The sequence below is a fragment of the Prionailurus bengalensis genome, chromosome C2 (assembly GCF_016509475.1).
Source record: "Prionailurus bengalensis isolate Pbe53 chromosome C2, Fcat_Pben_1.1_paternal_pri, whole genome shotgun sequence".
Lineage (NCBI taxonomy): Eukaryota > Metazoa > Chordata > Mammalia > Carnivora > Felidae > Prionailurus > Prionailurus bengalensis.
This window is the reverse complement of record NC_057350.1, coordinates 127,995,566-128,018,034: the sequence shown is the minus strand read 5'-3', so window position 1 is coordinate 128,018,034 and position 22,469 is coordinate 127,995,566. Positions and strand designations below refer to the sequence as shown.

Here is a 22,469-nt window from a genome sequence, read left to right as displayed (position 1 = left end):
GTCTCCCTCTCTCTGCCCCTTCCCCACTCATGCTCTGTCTCTCAAAAATGAATAAACGTTAAAAAAAAAAATTTTTTTTAAGAAGAAATAAAAACACTCAGCAATACAGTTGGAAACCATCTTCCCTCCTATTTCATTTAATCACAGTATAGATTAATAAAAGTAATGGGATCTGGCCAGTGGCAAATACGAATTTGCAGAATGAGTTCAACCTGTATTTCCCACTCCACCTTTAGTGGCTTTTGAGGTCAGGTCATCTTGAATCTCCATTTTTTCTAACTAATCAACATCAGCTGTCTTGGATATGTCCCCACCTGTATCCAAAAAAAAAAAAAAAAAAAAAATGGTAGATACATATATACTGATGTAGAAAAATGGTCAAGATAAAATAGATGATTAAAAATGTGTAAATTGTAGGGGCACCTGGGTGGCTTAGTCAGTTAAGTATCCCAACCCTTGATCTCAGCTCAGGTCTTGATCTCAGGGTCATGAGTTCAAGCCCTGCTGGAACTTAAAAAAAAAAGGTAAATTGCAAGACAGATGTATCAGTGTGATCCCTTTTTATTAATATGTTTGTGTGCACACAAAAAAGTTGGGAGTAAACGTGCTTCAAATTATGCATGTTCCCCTAGAATTCTAGTAAAATTTGAGAGTCAGATATCCAGGCGCTCCTGATGAGTGTAGTCCCTCCACAACCTCCACACCACCCTTGGCAGGAGTGAAAAGGAGCTTCCAGGACTCAGCTTGCTCCTGTTAAGCCCTCTTGCCTCCCTCACAGGTCTGCCCAACACTCAACAGCTTCACTCCTCTCTAAGACCATCAGGGCTAATCTGATAGGCTCTTCATCCCTGTTTACACCAGTTACCAGAAGAAGTCGAGGAATCCAATTGTCACTCTCCTCCTCACTCTCTTCTTGTACACCCTCTTTTCTCGGTCCATGTCCAACCCTCCCGGCTCATGAAATCTTTTCCCCATTCCCTCTTGAACTCATTCACTGGCAGAATCTCTTATGCCATCAAACTCTTTCTAAACATTCCCTTTACCTCCTTGTTTTAACTGACATCCATCTCTCCCCAAGGATAGCCATGTGAAATGTTGGTATTTTTTCTTTCCCAGTTCACCACCCCTCCATTGGGTCTGGAGGGGCAGTGAATGTTCTTGCCTTTTATTGCTGCTTCTGGACTATTCTTTTTTCTAACTCCCTGAAACTATCCCCTCCAACTTTGAACTAATGTCATCAGACTCACCCCCCACTACCCCTCCTAATTGCACTCATCTTCTACTCCTAGGACATTTCCCTTATTTCTTGAAGATTTTCTGTCTTGGCTCTATGACACTTTGCAATACTATTTTTGCTGCAATTGTTGTGAGTTTTCAGTAGATAAAGCATCCAATACACACAAGCTTTTCAGTTCCTTGATCTCTCCAGTGAGCTTGTCCCGTCCTTCACCTACTCATTCTCTGCTTCTGTGTTTATGTCAGTGGTTTAAAAAGAATGACTCCCATCAAAGAGCATCAGCATCACATCAAATCTGATGGAAATGCAGATTTTCAGGCCCCAGCCCTAAATTGAAACTCTGAGGATGGGGCCCAACAATCGTGGTTTAACAAGCCCTTCAGGTAATTCTGGTGCATGATCTTGTTTGAGAGCTACTGCCATAGTTCATCATTAAAATCACTCTGCTGAATATACTGTCTACTTCTTTGCCTTACCCTCATTTCATGGCACTCACCTGGGAAACTACAGCTTGGGTTAAGTTGTGTTCTCTATTTTGAGCTTTTATTTGTGCAGCTAACCTTGGCTTGAGAAAAATCACACAATAAAACCGAGTGGTCTTTGCATTAAATTCATGGCCACAAACCTCCAACAGGCCTTTAGTACTGTCTAGCAGTCCTACTACAGCTCCCTAATCCCTCACTTTACCACTCTGTAAATGACTCATACCTTCTCTCTTTTTGAACATCTCTTCTTCCATTCTTGCCCTTAGTTAATGACCTTATTTGCTATTTTACTAAGAAAACTGAAGCAATCAGAGGGGAGAACTTTAGCCAGCTACCTAGCCATATCAATACCCATATACTCTCTCCCTTTTTTTTTGTTACTATACGTGAATGATCTGAGCACCTATGTAAGACCAACCTCTGTACTTGTGCTATAGGTCCATCCTCTCCTATTAACTGAGGGACTCTCCTCCTTGATTGGTCCTTTTTTTTCCCTCCTGCATTCATCAATTTTTCCCCTTTACTAGGTCTTCCCTAAGCAGATAAACATGCTGCAATTCTCCCGTCTTTAAAACAAGACATCTAAAAGGCACTGTGGCATCCAAGAAGCACAGCTCCATCAGCTGTTATATTTGCAATATAATACTCAACACTAGAGTTTTGACCATCAGTGATAGCCTTCTCATTTGACATGTGCGAATTCAGCCTTCACCCAAAATTACTGAGAAGTCTCCCCCTACCCCACCCCACTCTCTCTCACACACACACACCCACCCCAAAGACACTGGGGCAAGGTATTTTATAGTTCTGTCACTCTGTGTTCATTGACAGGTAACATGGTAGTGTCAGTGGATTGCAGACCTTCTATTCCTTCTAACTTCAGTTTTCTAATATAGGCTAAAATGAATTCTTGTGCTTTATAATAAGCAATCTAATTGAAGTAATTCCTGAAAGAGGGAAAGAAGAAAAGCAGACGAAGGAGGATAGAGAACTCTAGGAACTAGAAATTCTAGTGATCCAAGAATTATTATGCCTAATAATTTTAGACTCTTAATTATCTCTCCTTGCCCCAGATCCTAGAAGAACATCTGCCCCCAAGTAATAGGAATACCAAGAGGCAGAATATTAGATTTGTAGGTTCTTTCTGTTATTAGTCATGAAATATGTTCCTGTCATTTGGAGTCAACTGAAAGAAGACACAAAATGCTTACTAGATCTCCTAGTTTGCTGCATCCTATGAAGTTAAGGCTCAAGGATCAGGCCAGTAGCAAAGATGCCATAGATACTGCCACCAACCTTCTTTCCCCACTTTAGTGTCCATTCTTTAAGAGTAAAATAACATTACTAACACGAAACAAGCTATTAAACAATGAGAAATCACCAAGTTAGAGCCTAAAGGAGAAGGACATAAAAATTTAAGATTAAGAGTAATTAACTAATTAGCTTATAATCAATTTCTTCTTTTAAAGCTTATTTGCAATGGTATTTTAAACAAAGTCTATGATTCCAAGTTATTACCTCTTTTAACTACTCTGCCAATTAGAGCCAAGTTGAGGAACTCTTTTTTCAAGATATAATTCGCATAGTATAAAATTCACCCTTTTAAAGTGCATAATTCAGTAGGTTTTAATATATTCAACAAGACTGTGCAACCATCAGCACTAATTCCAGAACATTTTCATCAGCCCCCAAAAACCTGTATTCATTAGTAGTTAGTCCTCATTCCCTCCTCCCCTCAGCCTCTGACAGCCACTAATCTACTTTGTGTCTCTCTTGATTTGTCTATTCTGAACATTTCACGTAAATGGAATCTTACGCTATATGCATGGTCTTTTGTATCTGGCTTTTTCACTTAGCATTCTGTTTTCAAGGTTCATCATGTAGCATGTGTCAATGCTTCATTCCTTTTAATGGTTAAATAATATTCCATGGTATGAGTATACCACATTTTGTTTATCCCTTCATCAGCTAATGGACATTGAGGTTGTTTTCCACTTTTTTGGCTATTATGAATAACTCTGCTGTGAACATTTATGTACAAGTTTTTGTGTGGACAGAGAAAAAAAGTCTTTTGACTTAGTATTTTAAAATTTTTCAAAACAGTCAGCTAGCTTCCTTTTTTGAATCAGAAGTACCCTCCTGATGAAGCAAAACTTTCTCTTTAATATGTAACTTTTTTTTTTCCTATAGTATCTTCTGAGCAGAATCTTTGGTGTCACTTCACAGTGACTCTACTGTATTTCTCAACCTTATTCTATTACTCAGCACAACTGAGCTTACTTCCCAGGCTTGCTGTGCTATGTATTTCTGTCACTCAGATTTTCCCAGCTTTGCTGCCTGGTTTACCCCACAGGCCTTCTTCACTCTTGGTTGATGGTATCATCTCAGTCTTCATAGCCATGTTCAGCTGAGGCTGGTGAATGACTTTACAACTTTGTTTATAAAATAGAGACTAGACTTATTTTGGCACAACACACTGTATTAACTGTTTAGCAGTTTTATACAAGTCAAAATAAGTGATTTGCTTCTTCAGGAAATTGTTCAGATTTGTCACTGTCCTGTTTAATCCACCCATTTTTTTTAAACATCCCTTAGAGCTGATTCTTTCCAGAGAGAGAATTAATATTATGTACCACTATTGTCTTCACTAAAAGGGGAAGGGCAGGAATTAGAATTCAGAAAGCTCTAGAAAACCAATCCTGAGTTTCAGATTAAGCGTCAAAGAATGAGTTCTACAAAAATGTAATGTGTTGGGTGTCACACACAGCTTTATTCTTCTCTGTCCTTCCCAGTCTCCCCTTCCTTGAGGGCACAGGCTCTTTCAAGACTGACTTCTCAATTCTGTAGGTCCTTTCAGAACATCGTAAGGGAGTACCTTTTCTTGATTTTCTTAGAAGGCTATTCTTTAAAACAAAACAAAACAAAAAAACCCTTCGCTTTTTAGGGTGTTAGCAGAGGCCAGCCTCTTCCATCTAACTCTGCCAGGGAACTTGTAAAACCCTGTAGCCAGGAACCCACCCCAGCTGGTTCTCCTTGAGAAAGATTTTCATCCTTGCTCAATCACGTTTGCTCTGGGGGAACAAATATAAAGGCAAGAAAGGAACCCCAGCCTAGATGCTGGATTTTGAGGTATCAAGTGATGGATCCCAGTCATCCCCACAAAAGAGTATGAGTCTTTTTCATGCTCTGGTCAAGCTTTCTTAACACAGTGGCCTTGAAGACCCAGGTTGAGCACATTGTCCAGTCAGGACAAACCTTTGTCTTCAGACAGGGTATGTTCATGAATAGTCTACAGGTCAAGAAGAGATTCAGGTAACTGTTTAGGAAACACATACTGTTAGCTAGGTATCTTGTTCGGATGGACTTCATATATGCTGCAGAAGGCAGGAGAAAAGATCTCCTGATTTATTCCAGAAGGACATTGGGAAGACCATTACAGTTGACTCTTTCCATTATAATTGCCCACAGTTCCAACCTTGCTGTGGTTTCAAACTGGATTTGTAAACTACATATTAATAGTTTTCTATTCTTCTTCATTCTGGTTAGTCCCTCCAAGGGAAACCTCTCACCCAGAAACACCCAGCCCCATGATCAAGGTAGAGAAGATAGAGTAGATCATAAGCCTTGTTTTGTAGTGAAATTCCTGATACTTGATCATTTCCCAGTAAAGAAGAGGTCACTCTAAAAACCATGTTCTTCGCAACTGTTTTCCGATTATATACTTGTCGAAACTAAGAAGTTTTAAGACTAACACATTCTGAGATCCTTTCTAGAATCAAGCACGTATACTTCCATACAAACACAAATACTTCATGGTAGTCTTTTCCCATCAATAACTCCTTGATACAGACCAGTTCTTTCCTAAGCCCTTTGAAGGGCCTGGTCTTTTCTCCCTCTGATTTCTTTGTAAAGCAGTTGAGTAAATAAAAACAGGAGAGCTCACTTCATCAAAAGATATGGAGAAATGTTTTCTTACTTAAGAGTGTAGCAGAGGGGCACCTGGGTGGCTCAGTTGGTTGAGCATCCAACTTCGCCTTAGGTCATGATCTCACGGTTCATGGGCTCGAGCCCCACATTGGGCTCTGTGCTGACAGTTCAGTGCCTGGAGCCTGCTTTGTATTCTATGTCTCCCTCTCTCTCTGCCCCTCCCTTGCTCATTCTCTGTCTCTCTCTCTCAAAAGTAAAGAAACATTAAAAAAATTTAAAACAAGAGGTACCTGGGTGGCTCAGTTGGTTAAGCATCCAACTCTTGGTTGCAGCTCAGGTCATGATCTCATGGTTCATGAGTTCAAGCCCCACATCAGGCTCTGCGCTGACAGCATGGAACCTGCCTGGGATTCTTTCTCTCCCTCTCTCTCTGCCCCTCCTCTGCTCTCTCTGTTAAAATAAATAAACTTAAAAAAATTTTTTTTAATTAAAAAAATTTTTTAGAAAATGTCACAGAGCAGGCTTTTAACCACTGTTCTGACTTTGAAACTTCAGAGATTTATGGGAAGTGAATGAAATGAAATATTTGTTGTCCTTTGCTCCAAACCAGCATTGTACTAGGTATGGTAAGGAAAAGAAGAGACCATTTATTTATTATCTCCATACTCTCAGTACCCAGCAAAGTGTCTGCATATAATAAATGGCTAGAAAAATGTTTGTTGAGTGACTATAAAATTGACCTTACCCTCAAGAGTTTACATTCTTTGGAAAATAATTCTCAGATTATAAAATACTGCAATAGAAGCACTTTTTACCTGAACATTATTGGGATTGATAGTTACTCAGTAGAGTATCACACATTCTATGGGTATGTACTATAAAGCATGTATATATTAAACATTTTTTTTAACTCAAAACAATTTATTCACATCTTTTGATAGAGGGCCAAAGCCTTTTCTTTGAGTGTTATGATTGGAAGTTGAAGTTGCATGACATCTTTCTTTTTTTTTTTTTTTTTTTTTTAATTTTTTTAACATTTATTTATTTTTGAGACAGAGAGGACAGAGCATGAATGGGGGAGGGTCAGAGAGAGGGAGACACAGAATCTGAAACAGGCTCCAGGCTCTGAGCCGTCTGCACAGAGCCCGACGTGGGGCTCAAACTCACGGACCGCGAGATCGTGACCTGAGCCGAAGTCAGCCGCTTAACCGACTGAGCCACCCAGGCGCCCCCCATGACATCTTTCTTTAATAAATCACACTCAGTACATTTATTGATTGATTTTCAGCTTCAGCTTCTTTAAAGTGACAAAGGAACTTAAGTTAGTAGTGAAGCAATTCCAATATGGACTCCTTCTCAATTTTAATGATTTTGTTCTTTATCTCACCTCCACCTAATTTTACAGCAAAAAAATTTTAGTAATAGTTTGCCTTTACTGAATCTATAAAACAGTTCAACTTAGAGGTTTTATTTTCAATTTTAGAAATTTTAGAAACTTTTTTTTTTACACAGTCACATTTCATTAATTTATGTAACATGTAATTGAATTGAATAATTACTGTAAAAATTACAACCAGTATAAACAAATGGGTACAAGCACAACCAACTCTTAATAAGCATACAACTCAACTACTGCGATAAGATATATGAGAGCATAACAGAAACTGTTAGCCATGAATCACTGTGTTCCAGGTGTTGGGTTCTCCCTTTTAAAGGAGAAATGGGGGCGCCTGGGTGGCTCAGTAGATTAAGTGTCTGACTTCAGCTCAGGTCATGATCTCATGGTTCCTGAATTTGAGCCCTGCGTTGGGCTCTGTGCTGACAGTTTAGAGCCTGGAGCCTGCTTTGGATTCTCTGTCTCTGTCTCTCTCTCTCTCTCTCTCTCTCTCTTTCTGCCCCTCCCCCACACGTGCTCTGTTTCTCTCTCTCAAAAATAAACATTAAAAATAATAATAATAAAGGAGAAATGGAGATCATTGACTAACCCAGAGAATAGGTTAAGTGGAGGTCATTTAAGGGTAATGCTATTTCATTAAGAGAATTGTAGTAAGAGGGCTTACATAGGGAAGCTTTCATGAAATAGGTAAAATTTGAATTGGATTTTGAAGGGTGGTTAGAGTATATATCATCTGAGGAGGAGCATTCTCAGGAAAGGGAAGAAAAGCCACCCCTCTAAGGCCACACATTGCTGCTGGGAAGAACAGAGGGAATGTAATTTAAGATGTGGTTATTTGAAAAAGTGTTAAATCATAAGTCCAAGACCTAGTGCCATTCACAACACACTTTTTTTGATGTTTTAATTTGGAGGTAAATAATGAAGGAAAAGATCATTCTAGGCAAGAGTATAAGAGTATAGGAAAAAAAATCACAGAACACTGGAGAGCTCAGAGTTAACATGTAAGCCCAGTGATAGGAAACGGGGGGGGGGGGGGGGGGGGGGCGGGGAATGAAGGGCCCAAGTTAAAGCATTAGACTAATGATTTCAGTTGTAATCTTCTGTCAGCCATACTATATATTGAAAGCTTTCATATATGATTTTGTATGAGTGGAGGATTCCCACAGCTTGAAAGAAAAAAATTTGAAAACCACAGGTTTAGACTTTTAAGCCCAATGTACACATTATCGAGTATTGTCAGAATACAATACTCTTGTATTGTATCAAGAAAATACAATTTTCTTGAAAGGAAATCAAGAAAAAAGATAAGTTGTAGGAAACAGTGGAAATCCAAAGAATTTAATTCCCACTAAATTAGACAAAAGTTTAGGAGAAGACAGTTGTGAGCTCTGTGAGCTATTTTTGGTTTAGGGGGTTATTTGGTGATATTTGGTTTATATTTTCTAGAAATAGAAAATAAATATTGATTGAACAATGTGATTGAAAATAAATATTGAAGAGGATATTTGAAGATTTATTTGTAAATGACTAAGGCAGATATTTAGTATATAATAAAATAATAGAGTATTTTAAAAATTTGCGATTTCTTTAAAGGTCCTTGAAAAAGAATGTCTCACAAATTCAAGACATATGTCATTGCCATTTGATCATTTTTTTGTACCTTTATCATAGCTAGGCTTCACTCACATGTATCTAAAGCTGCTTTCTTATGGCATGCAATTGTTCTACTTTTTAAAAAAATTTTTTTAATGTTTATGAGAGAGAAGAAGAGACAGAGTGTGAGCGTGGGAGGGGCAGAGGGAGAGGGAGACACAGATTCCGAAGCAGGCTCCAGGCTCCAAGCTGTCAGCACAAAGCCCCGTGTGGGGCTCAAACCCCTGAACAGCAAGATCATGACCTGAGCTGAAGTCGGATGCTTAACCGACTGAGCCACTCAGGCGCTCCCACTTTTTCTTTTTATGTGTATTTCTTTATTTTGAGAGAGAGAGAAGGAGCCGGAGTGGGGAGGAGAGAGAGAGAATGAGAATCCCAAACAGGTTTCTCGCTTTCAGCTCAAAGCCCAATGGAGGTCTCAAGTCATGAACCCATGAGATCATGACCTGGGTCAAAATCAAGAGTCAGATGCTTAACTGACTAAGCCAGCCAGGAGCCCTTCAGTTGTTCCACTTTCTTAACCAATATTTTGACAATAAATTTCAAATGTGCCCAGATCCAGAATCACTTCCAAAAAAGTATATTAGATAACTAAGATAGTTTTCTACACACAAGCCAGGAAAAAATGATTTAATTTTAAAATACAAGACCAACAGATCTTTCTGTATTAACATTTCAGGATGGAAGTTTGTTTTTCTCCATATTTTAACTGGATATACCTAGAGGGCTTGGGATATTTGCTTCCCTTCAAATAAGAAATAAAAAACTATTCTTAAAATTATAGATTCAAATTTGAAGTGCAGCTTGTTCTTTTTTCAAAAAATACCAAATAGCAAAACCAAAAAAGCTTTACATGTTCTTTTTCTAATAGTTTGAAGAGAAACTGATTTACATGGATTGACACCTCATATACTCTGAGTTTAAGAAGTTAGCATTATGTGAGAAGTCGCTATTTTTAGGTCCAACTGTAATGTTTCTAACTTTGGTGCTAGAGTAGTGGGTGCTTGCTTCCTTTCCCAGAAGGCTCTGTATTCTCAACATGTGCAGGTCAGTTTGACACAAAGCTATCCATAAGGAGCAACAAGCCCATTGCAGGCGTGTTTCTAACTTGAAAATTATGAGCAGGTATTGGGAGCCACTGGCTATATTTGGGAACCAGCTGCATGTCAGTACAAGCATGGATTGTGGTCCCTGGAGACTGGGAGAGCACAATGCTTGAACTTAATTTCTTTTGGAGATAAGAAGAAAATACCTTTCTACCTGACGAGATTGACAACTTACTAAATCTGACTATCTTCAGAAGTGTGCTGGACAGTTGCTAAGTAAACATCCACTTTTCAAAGATGATGATCAAGGAAACATCTCTACGAAGGGACCCGGATTTAAGGGGAGAGTTAGCTTTCCTGGCAAGGGGCTGTGATTTTGTTCTCCCATCAAGGTTTAAGAAGCGGCTGAAGTCATTTCAGCAGACACAGGTTTGGAACTTAGGTGTTTTTTTAAAATATTTTTATTACTAATAAAACCACCCAGTGAACTAACTTACAAATAATTTTACAGCTCACTTGATATTAGAGCAAGGAATTAATCTGTGTCCTCTATTCAGCTATTTGCAGAAAGCTATTTGTAGAGAGATTCCAACAGGTTTAAAAATAGACCTTCTGGACCTGAAGTACAGTACTCACATTTTTCTCTTGTAGAGAGGGAATCTAGTTTTAGAGACAATAAATACACCTTAACAAATATTTTACAGTTTACAAATTTTAATAGAAATCTCTGAGAAATTAGAATTTCTTGTTGGCACTTTGAATCGATAAACTATGTTTGTATTAACATACTTACATCTGTAATGAATTGTTTTTAAAGTATCAGTCCTGGTTATCTCTCTTTTTTTTTTTTTGAAGGAAGAACTAGTTATATATATAGACAGTTGTGTGGGTTTGATATAATATATGTGGGTAGCAAAGGATGGCAATTAATTTCTGGGTTGTCCTCCCTCAGCACGCTGTGATAGTAAGTCATTTCTGCCTGTGATGACAACTTTGTGGAACCCATGCTTACTTGCTTATACCCATAGGGCCGGTGTTTTACTAAACAACTTGCCTCACCTTGAATACAATACAAATCAAGGGTCATATAAGTGATGGTCACCCAGAATCCAACAAGAAACCATAGTTTTATAGTTATTCTGATCCAGGGTACTTTTAAATTGAGTGAACCATATGAAGTTGCTTTAAAAAAAAAAAAGAGTCAAAAATGGTCAAATATTGGAAATGCTACAATGACATAATAGTGTAAGGATATCTAAATGATACTATGTTTATAGGCTAAAACTGAAATGTAGAATTGAGATATTTTACCTAGCTAGTTCTATATTAATGCTGTTTCTAAATTTGAATGATACAGTTTAATTCAAAATGAGCAGATGCTAAACTTGCCAGTAAATCTGACAAATTTCGCATTATTGTCTTTTAATCTATAATATTTATAAAGGTCAGTTTTATTAAACTAGATTATGTGTCTTTCATTGAATTCAGTGGAAAGGAAACTGATAACACATAAAAGTACAAAATAAATGCATCCTTTTTTTTCCCTTTTAAGTATTAACATCAATTTTATTAAATATGGATTAACCTATGAATTGATAAATACTTGCCAATCAGTGAATTGCTTCATGTTAAGAAATACAGTAAGGAGAAGAAGGTACCTTATATAATTGAGTATTTCCCCTTTAAATAAAAACCGTGACAGGTAGCCAGGGTTTGTTCTCAATTGTTACTTATTTCTGTCAAAGTAAAAGTGTAGAGTTAATATAGAAGGTCTTGTTCTAAACCTTCTCCACTAGCATGTGCTCACGAAACAATTGGGCTTCATCCACACTGGCACCAGTGGTCTTAATCCTATGGTTATAACTGCCCAGGATGTCACATCATGGGAAACATTTTGGGGAAAGAAAAAAAGAATTTTCATGATTGTATACTTGTAGTCTCATAAACCTCTTTCAGCATAGAATAATAGAAAGGGAATGACAGTGATATAAATGACCTATTTATATATAAATGTAAAGCCCCCTGAAGAATTATATGCCTTCTTGTAGAAGTTGAGGAACAGTGTCTACTGTTCTTGACTCCTGGGACTGTGTAATATATACAGATTTAGCATTAAAGCAGAGAGAAATGTTTACTTAGAATAGATTATCAATTTGTTAAATCAGAGGTGGCTTGTAAACTTTAAAGTGTTTTACAAATGTAAATGATTATTTTATTTATTATTGAATCTGAAGGATCATGCTAAATTATGTTTAATCTTTTGAGAATCTCATGCTTTGGCCTTATGACTCATTTTCTTAAATAAGGACATATCTATGCCTAGCACTGTTCTGGACCTTTTACCTATGTTACTTCCTGTAATTTCCTGTAATCTTCACAACAACTTCTAAGAAGTAGGGGTTATAATCTGCTTTATTACCAAAATTCTAAAAGGTAAAGTAACTTTCCTGAGGTCACAGAAGCTAAGCATCACTGTTTTCTGTTAAGCTTTTCATATTTCATGAGCCTCACTTCTCTCTTTGCCATTTCTTCCTTGACTTTGCTTTATAGGGGTGACATTCTGATACTGCAGTAAAGTCGTGGTATGACCAACTGGACTTTAATGTCCCCAGTAGTAGCAATGTATGAGCAGACTCCATTCTATGTATTAGTGTCAGATATTAACCTGAGACGGGCCATGTATGACAAAAGCAGATTAAATCACATATTTGTGTGAGTGATGTTTATCTTCCTCTAATACTCATGCTTTTCAAGGGTAGCCAAGATTTTTATCCTGAATGTAAAGATCATGTTATGAGCCCATATGTCAAAAGGAAATATGATATTCAGATCTACTACTTCAGATAAATCATTATTCAAATTTTAGGAATGGCATTAGCACAATTTAAAGAAAATATTTGAGTAATATTTTGTGTTCATGGTAGTTAACAGTCATGTCCATCTCTCATACTTCATGTAGTATATAACACAATGCCATGCTCATGCGCCTTGATAGATAATTTGGTCAAAATTAAGAGAAGAAATTAAAACTCTGAAAATCTTCATGGAATCTCTTTTGCTTTTTCTGTTAGGAAGCTCAGAACTAAATTTAGTCCTCATTGATAAAGTAGTCCTCTACCTGAATGTTAGTGTACCTCCCCTCCCCTAAATCATGGATAATCTTAATCTCCTCATTGCCCTCCTCCCTCCCCTACCTCACTTTTATGCTCTCTCCTTTCTCATGTCTCCATATGGCATAACACATCAAATCCTTTTTGGAAAAAGGAATGATATAAACTATAAGTGAGGTAATAAGCTATGAATGGGGTTTGGCCGTGATGAAATTAATGACCATGATCCTTGCCTCTTAGAGGTTACCAAAAATGAGAGTAATGTGTATCATGGAAAAAAAAATGGCATGCCCCAAGGGGCAAGTAAATCAGTCTGGTGGAAGATATCCCGAAACTAAAATGCTTTAATTTTCTTCACAAGACTTTTCTCTGCATCATGGACTGGCAGTGATTTTACCTAGACAAAGTCAAACTAGAGAGAAAAAGGTAAAAGGATACCCCCGACCAATACATTTTAGATTTATGTATTTTGAAAGAACTTATTCTGTCTGCCTGTTGAAGGAGAGGTAGAAATATGCAGAAAGGTGAAGAATAGTCTTCAAAAAGGATTTATTATTTCCTTTTCCAACAGACTAAGAATACAGCTTGAGATTCTTAATGTGTCAACTAACATTACTCTTAAATATCTGGCACATAATTGATGGGAAATGTACTGTAGGATTTTTAAAGCATAAATCTGTGTAAACTCAGGTATTGACAGAAAATTAATGTATTTATTTAGTATGGATAGGCATTCCCTAGAAGCACACTTATCATCCTCTACAGTAGAGTGAGCTCTTACTGTCTCTAATTGTGGCTGCTTGTATTTATGCCCAACTTCTTGTTACTGGTGAGGACTTTCAAGAAGTATATGCTGTTTAGAATTTCTGTGTTTCATAATCACATTCTCCTTCCAGATTCAAAATAAACCAGAAAAGAAACCTGGAACACCACTTCCACCTACAGCCACCTTTCCAAGTAGTCCCCGACCTCTCTCCCCTGTTCCTCATGTGAATAATGTTGTGAATGCACCATTGTCCATAAACATTCCACGGTTCTACTTTCCTGAAGGACTCCCAGATGCCTGCAGTAACCATGAACAGACTCTAAGCAAAATTGAAACTGCTTTCATGGATATTGAAGATCAGAAAGCAGACATCTATGAAATGGGAAAAATTGCAAAGGTAATATAACTACTAAATAATGTATAATCTCTCTTTCTCTAGCAATCCCAATCTTCCTCTCTTCACTGCCTCTTTGCTCTCCTTTTAAGCATGGCTAGGTTTTTTCCTATGTTGAAAAAATGTATTTGATCCTGATATATCATCTGTGGTCCTATTTCATGGAACTCATAAGTTTGAAAAAAATCTTAGTGGTCTTCTAGTCCATCTTCCCATTTAAGATAGGAATTCCACCCATGACATCATTAACACATAAATTCATTCTCTGCTTGAATGCTTTCAGTGACCAGAAGCTCACTATCTTGCCAAACAACCTGTTTCATTATTAAATATCCTTACTTGTTGGAAAATTTTTCCTCGTATTGAATATGAATCTTTTTTCGTTCTTACCCATTAATCATAACTCTTCCCTGAGCCAGGCAAGGAATGATTGGGCCAGCTCAACACTAATTCTACTCAGAAATAAATGGATTTTCCACTAGGAACCAAGTCTTTAATATTTTCCAGTATACGCACCTGCTTCTAATTAAGATCTTAGCCTCTCATGCTAGGACAACTGAATATCTTCAGTAAGTGGATCCTCCATCTCCAGTCTCCTAGAACAATTAATACTGGGCAGAGAATCCGATTTTATTTGATCATGCCATTCCCTCGCTCAGCAGTATTCAGGGATTCCTCCCATCTATAGCAGTACTTTGTTCTGTTTGGGTTTTATTTTTATCATGCATGTAAATTGAAGAGTCAGATCATATCTCAGGATTTAGCAGTGGTTTCAGGTGGTGCTGCAAGAGGCAGAAGGATTTAGTAGACTAAGGTTTGCATGTGGGCAAGTAGGAGACCAAGTTGAAGGTCCCAAGACCCCATGCACACTTTCACAGTTCCCCTACTTTCAGGAATAATATTTTCAAGTTTGGAAACTACTGATCTTGAAGATAAAGCCCAAACTACTATTACCTGCATGAGCCTGACCTACTTGCCCTCCCACAGGCATGCCTCTGCGTTTGGGCTCTCATACTTCTCCCTTCCAAAATGGGCTTCCACTCCTGACAACCCCCACATAACCCATCTTTTAAGACCTAACTTCTATCATGTCTTTGGAGAAGTCCCCAAATCCCTACTCCAGTCATGCCCTGTCCTTTTCTCTACCTGCTGTCAGAACATTTGCTACTACTATTAAATAATTTGTAAATAGAGTGGTTTTAGGGGAAGTGAAAAGGAATTCTTTTATTCCCCCTTTGTTCACCACCCCCCATCTTAGAACTTGCTTGTTGATCCCTCAGATGTTTCTAATGAAAAGTAAACTGACATTGCAAAAATAAGAGCTCACCTATCTCTACTTATTTTAGACATGCGGAAACTAAAGTCCCATGAGTACCTGAAGTCACAGAACTAGCACACGTCAGGAGACAAGTCCTCCAACTCCTGGCGTTGTGCTGTTTATACCATATGTTATCTCCCCTGAACATATGCTAACATACCATTAGCAAACTTCCAGTCAGTATCCACCCAAATAAATCACAGGTTCTTTCAGGGCACTGGCATTTTCTTACCCAAAGCTTTGAGAGATGGCCACTCTATGAGCCAAGATGGTAAATTATCTGAATGGGCTGGAACCATGAATCTAAATCCAAAAGACAGAATTCAGCAAGGCTGAATGAAATCTACATTTAGAGATAACATGTTAACTGCATAAATGTCAAACAGGGTTATTTCTAACCTGGAGACTGTGAGAGAGAAACAGGCAGTTACATGGACTGTTTCAGGCAGGCAGACAAGGAGAAACTGTCCAGATTAAGGGACATAGTAGTTCCCTGGTGCTGTGCTGGGCTCACCACATCTGGAAAGCCAATCCAGATGGCATTTAGTGCCTCACTGACAGAGACCTATAGCCTGTTGTGTTTGGAATACAAGTCCTGTAGGACTTCAGCCTTCCTCTGAATATTCCCAACCCCTGGCTGAGGATCCTATTCTCCTCTGCCTTTCTGTTGCCTTGTCTCCCCACTCCTACTCTGGTCCTCCCACCCCTGTGTTGTGGTAGCCCTTGCCCTGCTCCATGGTTCAGTGAGAAGAGAGCAGAAAAGCTAAGGACTCCACAGATGGTCAAGAAAGGTGTAGGAAAGAATGCAGTCCAGTCAGGGTAGGGGTCTGTGCATGCTGGGGAGTCAGAGGAAGGACTTTGCTCTTTCTAGGTAATGAGGATCAATCCGTATGTGATATCAGGAAAAACTGCCAGTGTTGAAGCTGACAACATAGAGAAATTTAAAAATTGTGTTTAGCCCTGGTAATCGTAACATATAACAATGTACCGCTTACACCAAATTGTCATGTGGCACAATAACCAGTATACATGTACTGTCTGAATAACTTGTCTGAATCATACTTGATTATAGCCCTCCATTCCCTTCATGAGTACCAGGCATTTGTGTTCATTGCTCTTAGACCTTAATTGTCAGCTCACGCAGCAGGGTAAACTGGTCATACTTCAGAAAGTTAAAACTAACATTGCATATAAAAATGAAGATGGGTACATAGTAACCTCAGTAGGTATCACAAGTGTATTGGTTTGTCTTGTTTTGTTTTGTTTTGCCTTACTCTATTAGTTCATTTTATTGGATTTTGCCTCTTCATGTTTTAGATCATTTATTTTTTTATTTTTGTTACTGTTGAGGTATAGCTGCCACATAGTGTTAGATATTAGTTTCAGGTGTACAACATAGTGACTTGACAAGCCTATACATTATGCTATGCTCACCACAAGTATAGCTAAAAATCATTTATTTAAAAAGTTTAGTTAATCATTTCTTCCATTTAGCTAATCCACATTTCATCCAGCATTTAGTTGGCTGTGGCTCTTAACATGCACGAAGCAGTCCTGTTTTCAGTTATGTTTTACTATGCAGATTGGTCTTCTCTGACACTAGGCAGTGGACTCTATGCCTGTAGCACCTGTGCTGCACGTGCTTGCATTCTCATGACAAGCTGGTTGTAGGTAAAGGAGAAGAAAGACAGCCTTTAAGGGACAATGAAGCAAGAGGGGGTTGGAGCAATCAGTGAACACTTCTCTGAATTCTTGTAGTCTATAAAGCTCTTTGGAAGGCCAGCTTGAGTTTGCAATCCACTCTTAGTGCCACTTAAGTGTAGCTGTAGGGACTGGGGTCTTTTTTTTTTTTTTTTTTTGAAGTGCAAAGAAAACGCTATGTTTATGAAATCTGCATCTGTTGGTGAAGTTTAGCTCATTCATCTTTGACCTCAAACAGCCCTAGAGAAGTTAATCGCAATTTCTGATTAAATTCTCAGTGTGTAGTTTGTACTTGTTTCCACAGCTCTAAGTGATGACAGAGAAGAAATTAATCTAGAGAATGAATCTAAGAGAAAAGCAGTGTAGGAACATACATTGAAGAACAGTAAGAAACGTGCTTGTTAGAGACTGGGCCAGAAGACTCGCCATTGAGTTTTGGCCTCTAGCAGGAGGTTGAGGAAGAAGAGTGAGGCTGTCTTCTGAACCATACACTGTCAGCTCCTTTTTTCTGGCTGAGGGAGCACTGCCTTGACCTGTCATGCCTGTGTCCTGTAAGCCAACTTCTCTGTACCATTATTTCTTCGTCTACAGTATGGGCTGAAAATACCTGCCCTCTTCTTCGTGGGGATCATGTGATGATCGAATGAAATAACATTTTAAAATGTTAAAGAACACTGCACATGTTAGGTAATCATCTCTTCCTGTGTGACTCATTAAACAACTTGCTTTCAATTCTTTATGTTGTTGGGCCATTCTTCGATCAAATTATACATGTTCAGTTTTCCTTGCTCCAGCAACTTTGATTACCATAGACTGACTCTTGGTACCTCCCCTAAATCTGAGTTTCCTAACCCCATTTTCTGTATCTCTCCATATCCCCACTTGTCATCCATTCTTTTCCTTTGCAAAAAGTCTTGACACTGACTTGTTCTCTCCTCTGTTAAAGTCTCTGTTCTGCTGCCCTCGGATTAATATCATTTACTTTTTTGGGCTTCTTATTGATCTCCTGGCTCCCTTTATCTTAATTCTTTGATTTTTGAGCAGGTGCAGCCGGCCATACATTTTTTTAAGTAACCAAAGTGTAACATCTGCATTGCATTTTTTTCCTTTGTCATTTTCTCCAAGGACTAATACTCTCCTGCTGCCTAATACATGGCTACTTAGGGTACCCCACTATGAGAAAAATAGGCCAGCCCTTACCAATCTATTTTAAAACATATCCATTCTATACATTATCTCTTAGAATTTTGCCTTTGATTTTGCCTTTGACATAGAAATTTATGTGTCGGTCTCTCTGTCACTTACTATTCCTTAGGAGCTGACATGTATGCATTTTAACAGAAGTCTTCTAGAGAAAAGAGTATAATTCAAGCGAAAGAAAGTTGTTTAATAGTGAAAGTAGCCCCACAGGATGTAGTCAGCACACAGCCCCAGGTAGTGTTTCAGCTAAGAATGGTAACCACTTCCTGAAGTTGAGCTAGAAGATTCCTGACCCCTTCCAATTCTAAAAAATCCATGAGTGACTATAATGGTGGGAGTTTCAAGCACTTTGGCAAGCCAGTTCCAATCTCTCCCTCTATGTACTTTCTCCGTTTGGGGCTCTACACTCTTGCCTTTATAATGCAGACTATTCTTTTAAGCTTTCCTAGCAGTTGCCAGTAGCTTGTCATATCTAAGAACATTTTCTTGGCAAACTACCATTCTGCATGAAAGGGAGAATTGGAAAGTGGATTTGACAGTTTACCACCCAAAGGATATTAATTGTGAGCTTTGTACTTTGGCAATCATAATTTACACAATAAACAAAATCCATTTGGTTGCTAAGCAACACCTTTCCCTCATTCTCGACCTCATTGGTGGTATTTGACCTTTGGACTTAAGAAATCTTAAGGTCTACCCTGTTTGCAGAACATGCTTGCTTTAGTGGCCCCGGCAGGAGCAGCCTCTTAATTCTGCCCTGTACTTAGCTCCTATGGCTTGAATTTCACCTTCCATATCCTCATCTCCGACGTGAATCCAGCAACCTTGGGTGTTCTGTCATCATAACTCAGAGTCATTATCTCAGATGAGATACTCTTCCGGCTTCTGTGGTGATTCCACATGCACTGAGACCTCACACCAGGAACAGCTTCTCTAGAATCCAGTATGGATTCACATCTAGTGAGCCGCCAAAGGAAAAGCTTCCATTTTTAGAATGATGAAAGCTCAACAGATTCTGTGTCTAATATGAATAATAAGACTGTCTTTAATTACAAGATACACCTCTTTGAAGGGTTCCAAATTTGGGAGTATGTTTTATGTGCATATACAAAATTGAGAACATTCAGAGACTATTTCTCTGCTATTATTTAGATATTATTACTTAAAAGAATTTTCCCTCTAGGAAAAAAGTAGGTAAATTTGATAAGAAGTCTTTCTTGTAAGAGTATAATTAATTGAAAGAAATAGTTTTTTTTATATGAAATTTATTGACCAGTTGGTTTCCATACAACACCCAGTGCTCATCCCAAAAGGTGCCCTCCTCAATGCCCATCACCCACCCTCCCCTCCCTCCCACCCCCCATCAACCCTCAGTTTGTTCTCAGTTTTTAACAGTCTCTTATGCTTTGGCTCTCTCCCACTCTAACCTCTTTTTTTTTTTTTTTTTCCCTTCCCCTCCCCCATGGGTTCCTGTTAAGTTTCTCAGGATCCACATAAGAGTGAAACCATATGGTATCTGTCTTTCTCTGTATGGCTTATTTCACTTAGCATCACACTCTCCAGTTCCATCCACGTTGCTACAAAAGGCCATATTTCATTTTTTCTCATTGCCACGTAATATTCCATTGTGTATATAAACCACAATTTCTTTATCCATTCATCAGTTGATGGACATTTAGGCTCTTTCCATAATTTGGCTATTGTTGAGAGTGCTGCTATGAACATTGGGGTACAAGTGGCCCTATGCATCAGTACTCCTGTATCCCTTGGATAAATTCCTAGCGGTGCTATTGCTGGGTCATAGGGTAGGTCTATTTTTAATTTTCTGAGGAACCTCCACACTGCTTTCCAGAGCGGCTGCACCAATTTGCATTCCCACCAACAGTGCAAGAGGGTTCCCATTTCTCCACATCCTCTCCAGCATCTATAGTCTCCTGATTTGTTCATTTTGGCCACTCTGACTGGCGTGAGGTGATACCTGAGTGTGGTTTTGATTTGTATTTCCCTGATAAGGAGCGACGCTGAACATCTTTTCATGTGCCTGTTGGCCATCTGGGTGTCTTCTTTAGAGATGTGTCTATTCATGTTTTCTGCCCATTTCTTCACTGGGTTATTTGTTTTTCGGGTGTGGAGTTTGGTGAGCTCTTTATAGATTTTAGATACTAGCCCTTTGTCCGATATGTCATACGCGAATATCTTTTCCCATTCCGTTGGTTGCCTTTTAGTTTTGTTGGTTGTTTCCTTTGCTGTGCAGAAGCTTTTTATCTTCATAAGGTCCCAGTAATTCACTTTTGCTTTTAATTCCCTTGCCTTTGGGGATGTGTCGAGGAAGAGATTGCTACGGCTGAGGTCAGAGAGGTCTTTTCCTGCTTTCTCCTCTAAGGTTTTGATGGTTTCCTGTCTCACATTTAGGTCCTTTATCCATTTTGAGTTTATTTTTGTGAATGGTGTGAGAAAGTGGTCTAGTTTCAACCTTCTGCATGTTGCTGTCCAGTTCTCCCAGCACCATTTGTTAAAGAGGCTATCTTTTTTCCATTGGATGTTCTTTCCTGCTTTGTCAAAGATGAGTTGGCCATACGTTTGTGGGTCTAGTTCTGGGGTTTCTATTCTATTCCATTGGTCTATGTGTCTGTTTTTGTGCCAGAAAGGAATAGCTTTTTATTGAAGAAACAAAATCAACACCTTTTAGAGTATTATAGTTTCATATTCATTCCCAGCACCTCCTAAGGCTTTTATTATATGTAGTCATTTGTGGTTGCTTCTAATATATAAATAAATGATAGCGTTTGGTTTTTATCTTTAATCTTTTACCTGAATTATAACCATTTAAAATAGATGCCTGTCTGCTTTGGATTTTCTCTCTCTCTCTCTCTCTCTCTTTCTCTTTCTCTCTCTACCCCTCCCCTGTTCATGTTCTGTCTCTCTCTCAAAAATAAATAAACACTAAACAAAAAAAATTGGGTGGCGGCGCAGAGTTGGGGGGAGTTGGTGCCTATGTGGCTCAGTTGGTTAAGCCTCCGACTTAGGCTCAGGTCATGATCTTGTGGTTGATGAGTTCGAGCGCCACATCAGGCTCTGTGCTGACAGTTCGGACCCTGGAGCCTCCTTCAGATAATGTATCTCCCTCTCTCTCTGCCCCTCACCCCCTCATGCTGTCTCTCTCTCTATCTGTATCTCAAAAATAAGTAAATATTTAAAAAAAATTTTTTTTTAATTAGATGGCTATTTTCTTGAGCAATCTAGACTTTTCCAGTTCTTCCTGACCCTGGGGCTTAATAACATAATAGGCAAAGGAGAGAGGGAGATGTGTGGGAGAGTATATTAATACCAGTGACCAAGTATTAAATGTGGCTGGCTGTGGGACATATACAACCATGACATTCAGTCATTTTTCTTTTTCGAAGGTAGAAAATATATGATGTGAGAGTGGTAGGAAGGGAGACTGGTTACTTTATCAGGAAAGGGAAAGACATATCACTGTAGATGATCTTGGAGAAAAGGTCAGATGGATTTCCATTTCCTTCATTAAACATGGAATCTTCTTGTTTCCCCTCTGTCTCTTTCTGAATCTACCATAGCTGATGTATTTGCTTCTGCCCCAGTTTGGCTCCCTCAAGGACCTGTGACACAAAGGCTAAAAGCCACAAAGGCCCATTGTTTGGCTGTGTCATCATTTCAACACCCCTTGGCTTACACTGTATTTGTGTTTTATTTGCAGCTCTGTGGCTGTCCTCTTTATTGGAAAGCCCCCATGTTCCGGGCTGCAGGGGGAGAGAGGACAGGATTTGTGTCCGCACAGTCATTCGTTGCCATGTGGAGAAAGTAAGTATACAACCAGTCACTCCAGGGCTAGGCAAAGAATTGTCTGGTTCTCACAAGGTGCTTTATAAAGGTCACTTATTTTACACATTCATTAATTTTTCTTTACCCTTTATTTCAACAAGTAAAATTCAGTGATTCACACTTATTTATAACCACACAAATTTTTTCCATAATCTTTATCTACATGTCTCTAATCAGTGAAAGAGATCTTCAAAGATACCTTTTTAGTAACTCTTTGATAGTTTCTTAGTTTTACTTGTTAAATTTGGGTCTTAGAATTTGACTCTGGTAGCAGTGGCATAAAAGTAGAGTCTCCTCAGGGCACCTGGGTGACTCAGTAGGTTAAGTGCTTGACTTGATTGCAGCTCAGGTCATGATCTCACAGTTTATGAGTTCAAGACCCATGTCAGGCTC

The 22,469-nt window shown here is 38.6% G+C and overlaps 1 protein-coding gene across 3 annotated transcripts in view; it reads left to right on the top strand.

Annotated features, from left to right (window-relative positions):
• Positions 1–22,469, top strand: part of PPP2R3A (protein phosphatase 2 regulatory subunit B''alpha) — a 201,788-nt gene that overhangs the window by 69,683 nt on the left and 109,636 nt on the right. For 2 of the 3 annotated variants that reach the window (XM_043595338.1, XM_043595340.1), the window contains exons 4-5: positions 13,751–14,017; positions 21,952–22,055. In XM_043595338.1, the coding sequence (XP_043451273.1) occupies positions 13,751–14,017; positions 21,952–22,055 (371 nt within the window). Of the gene's footprint in view, positions 1–9,697; positions 10,174–13,750; positions 14,018–21,951; positions 22,056–22,469 lie in introns of those variants that run through there. The other variant, XM_043595341.1, reaches the window with a different exon arrangement.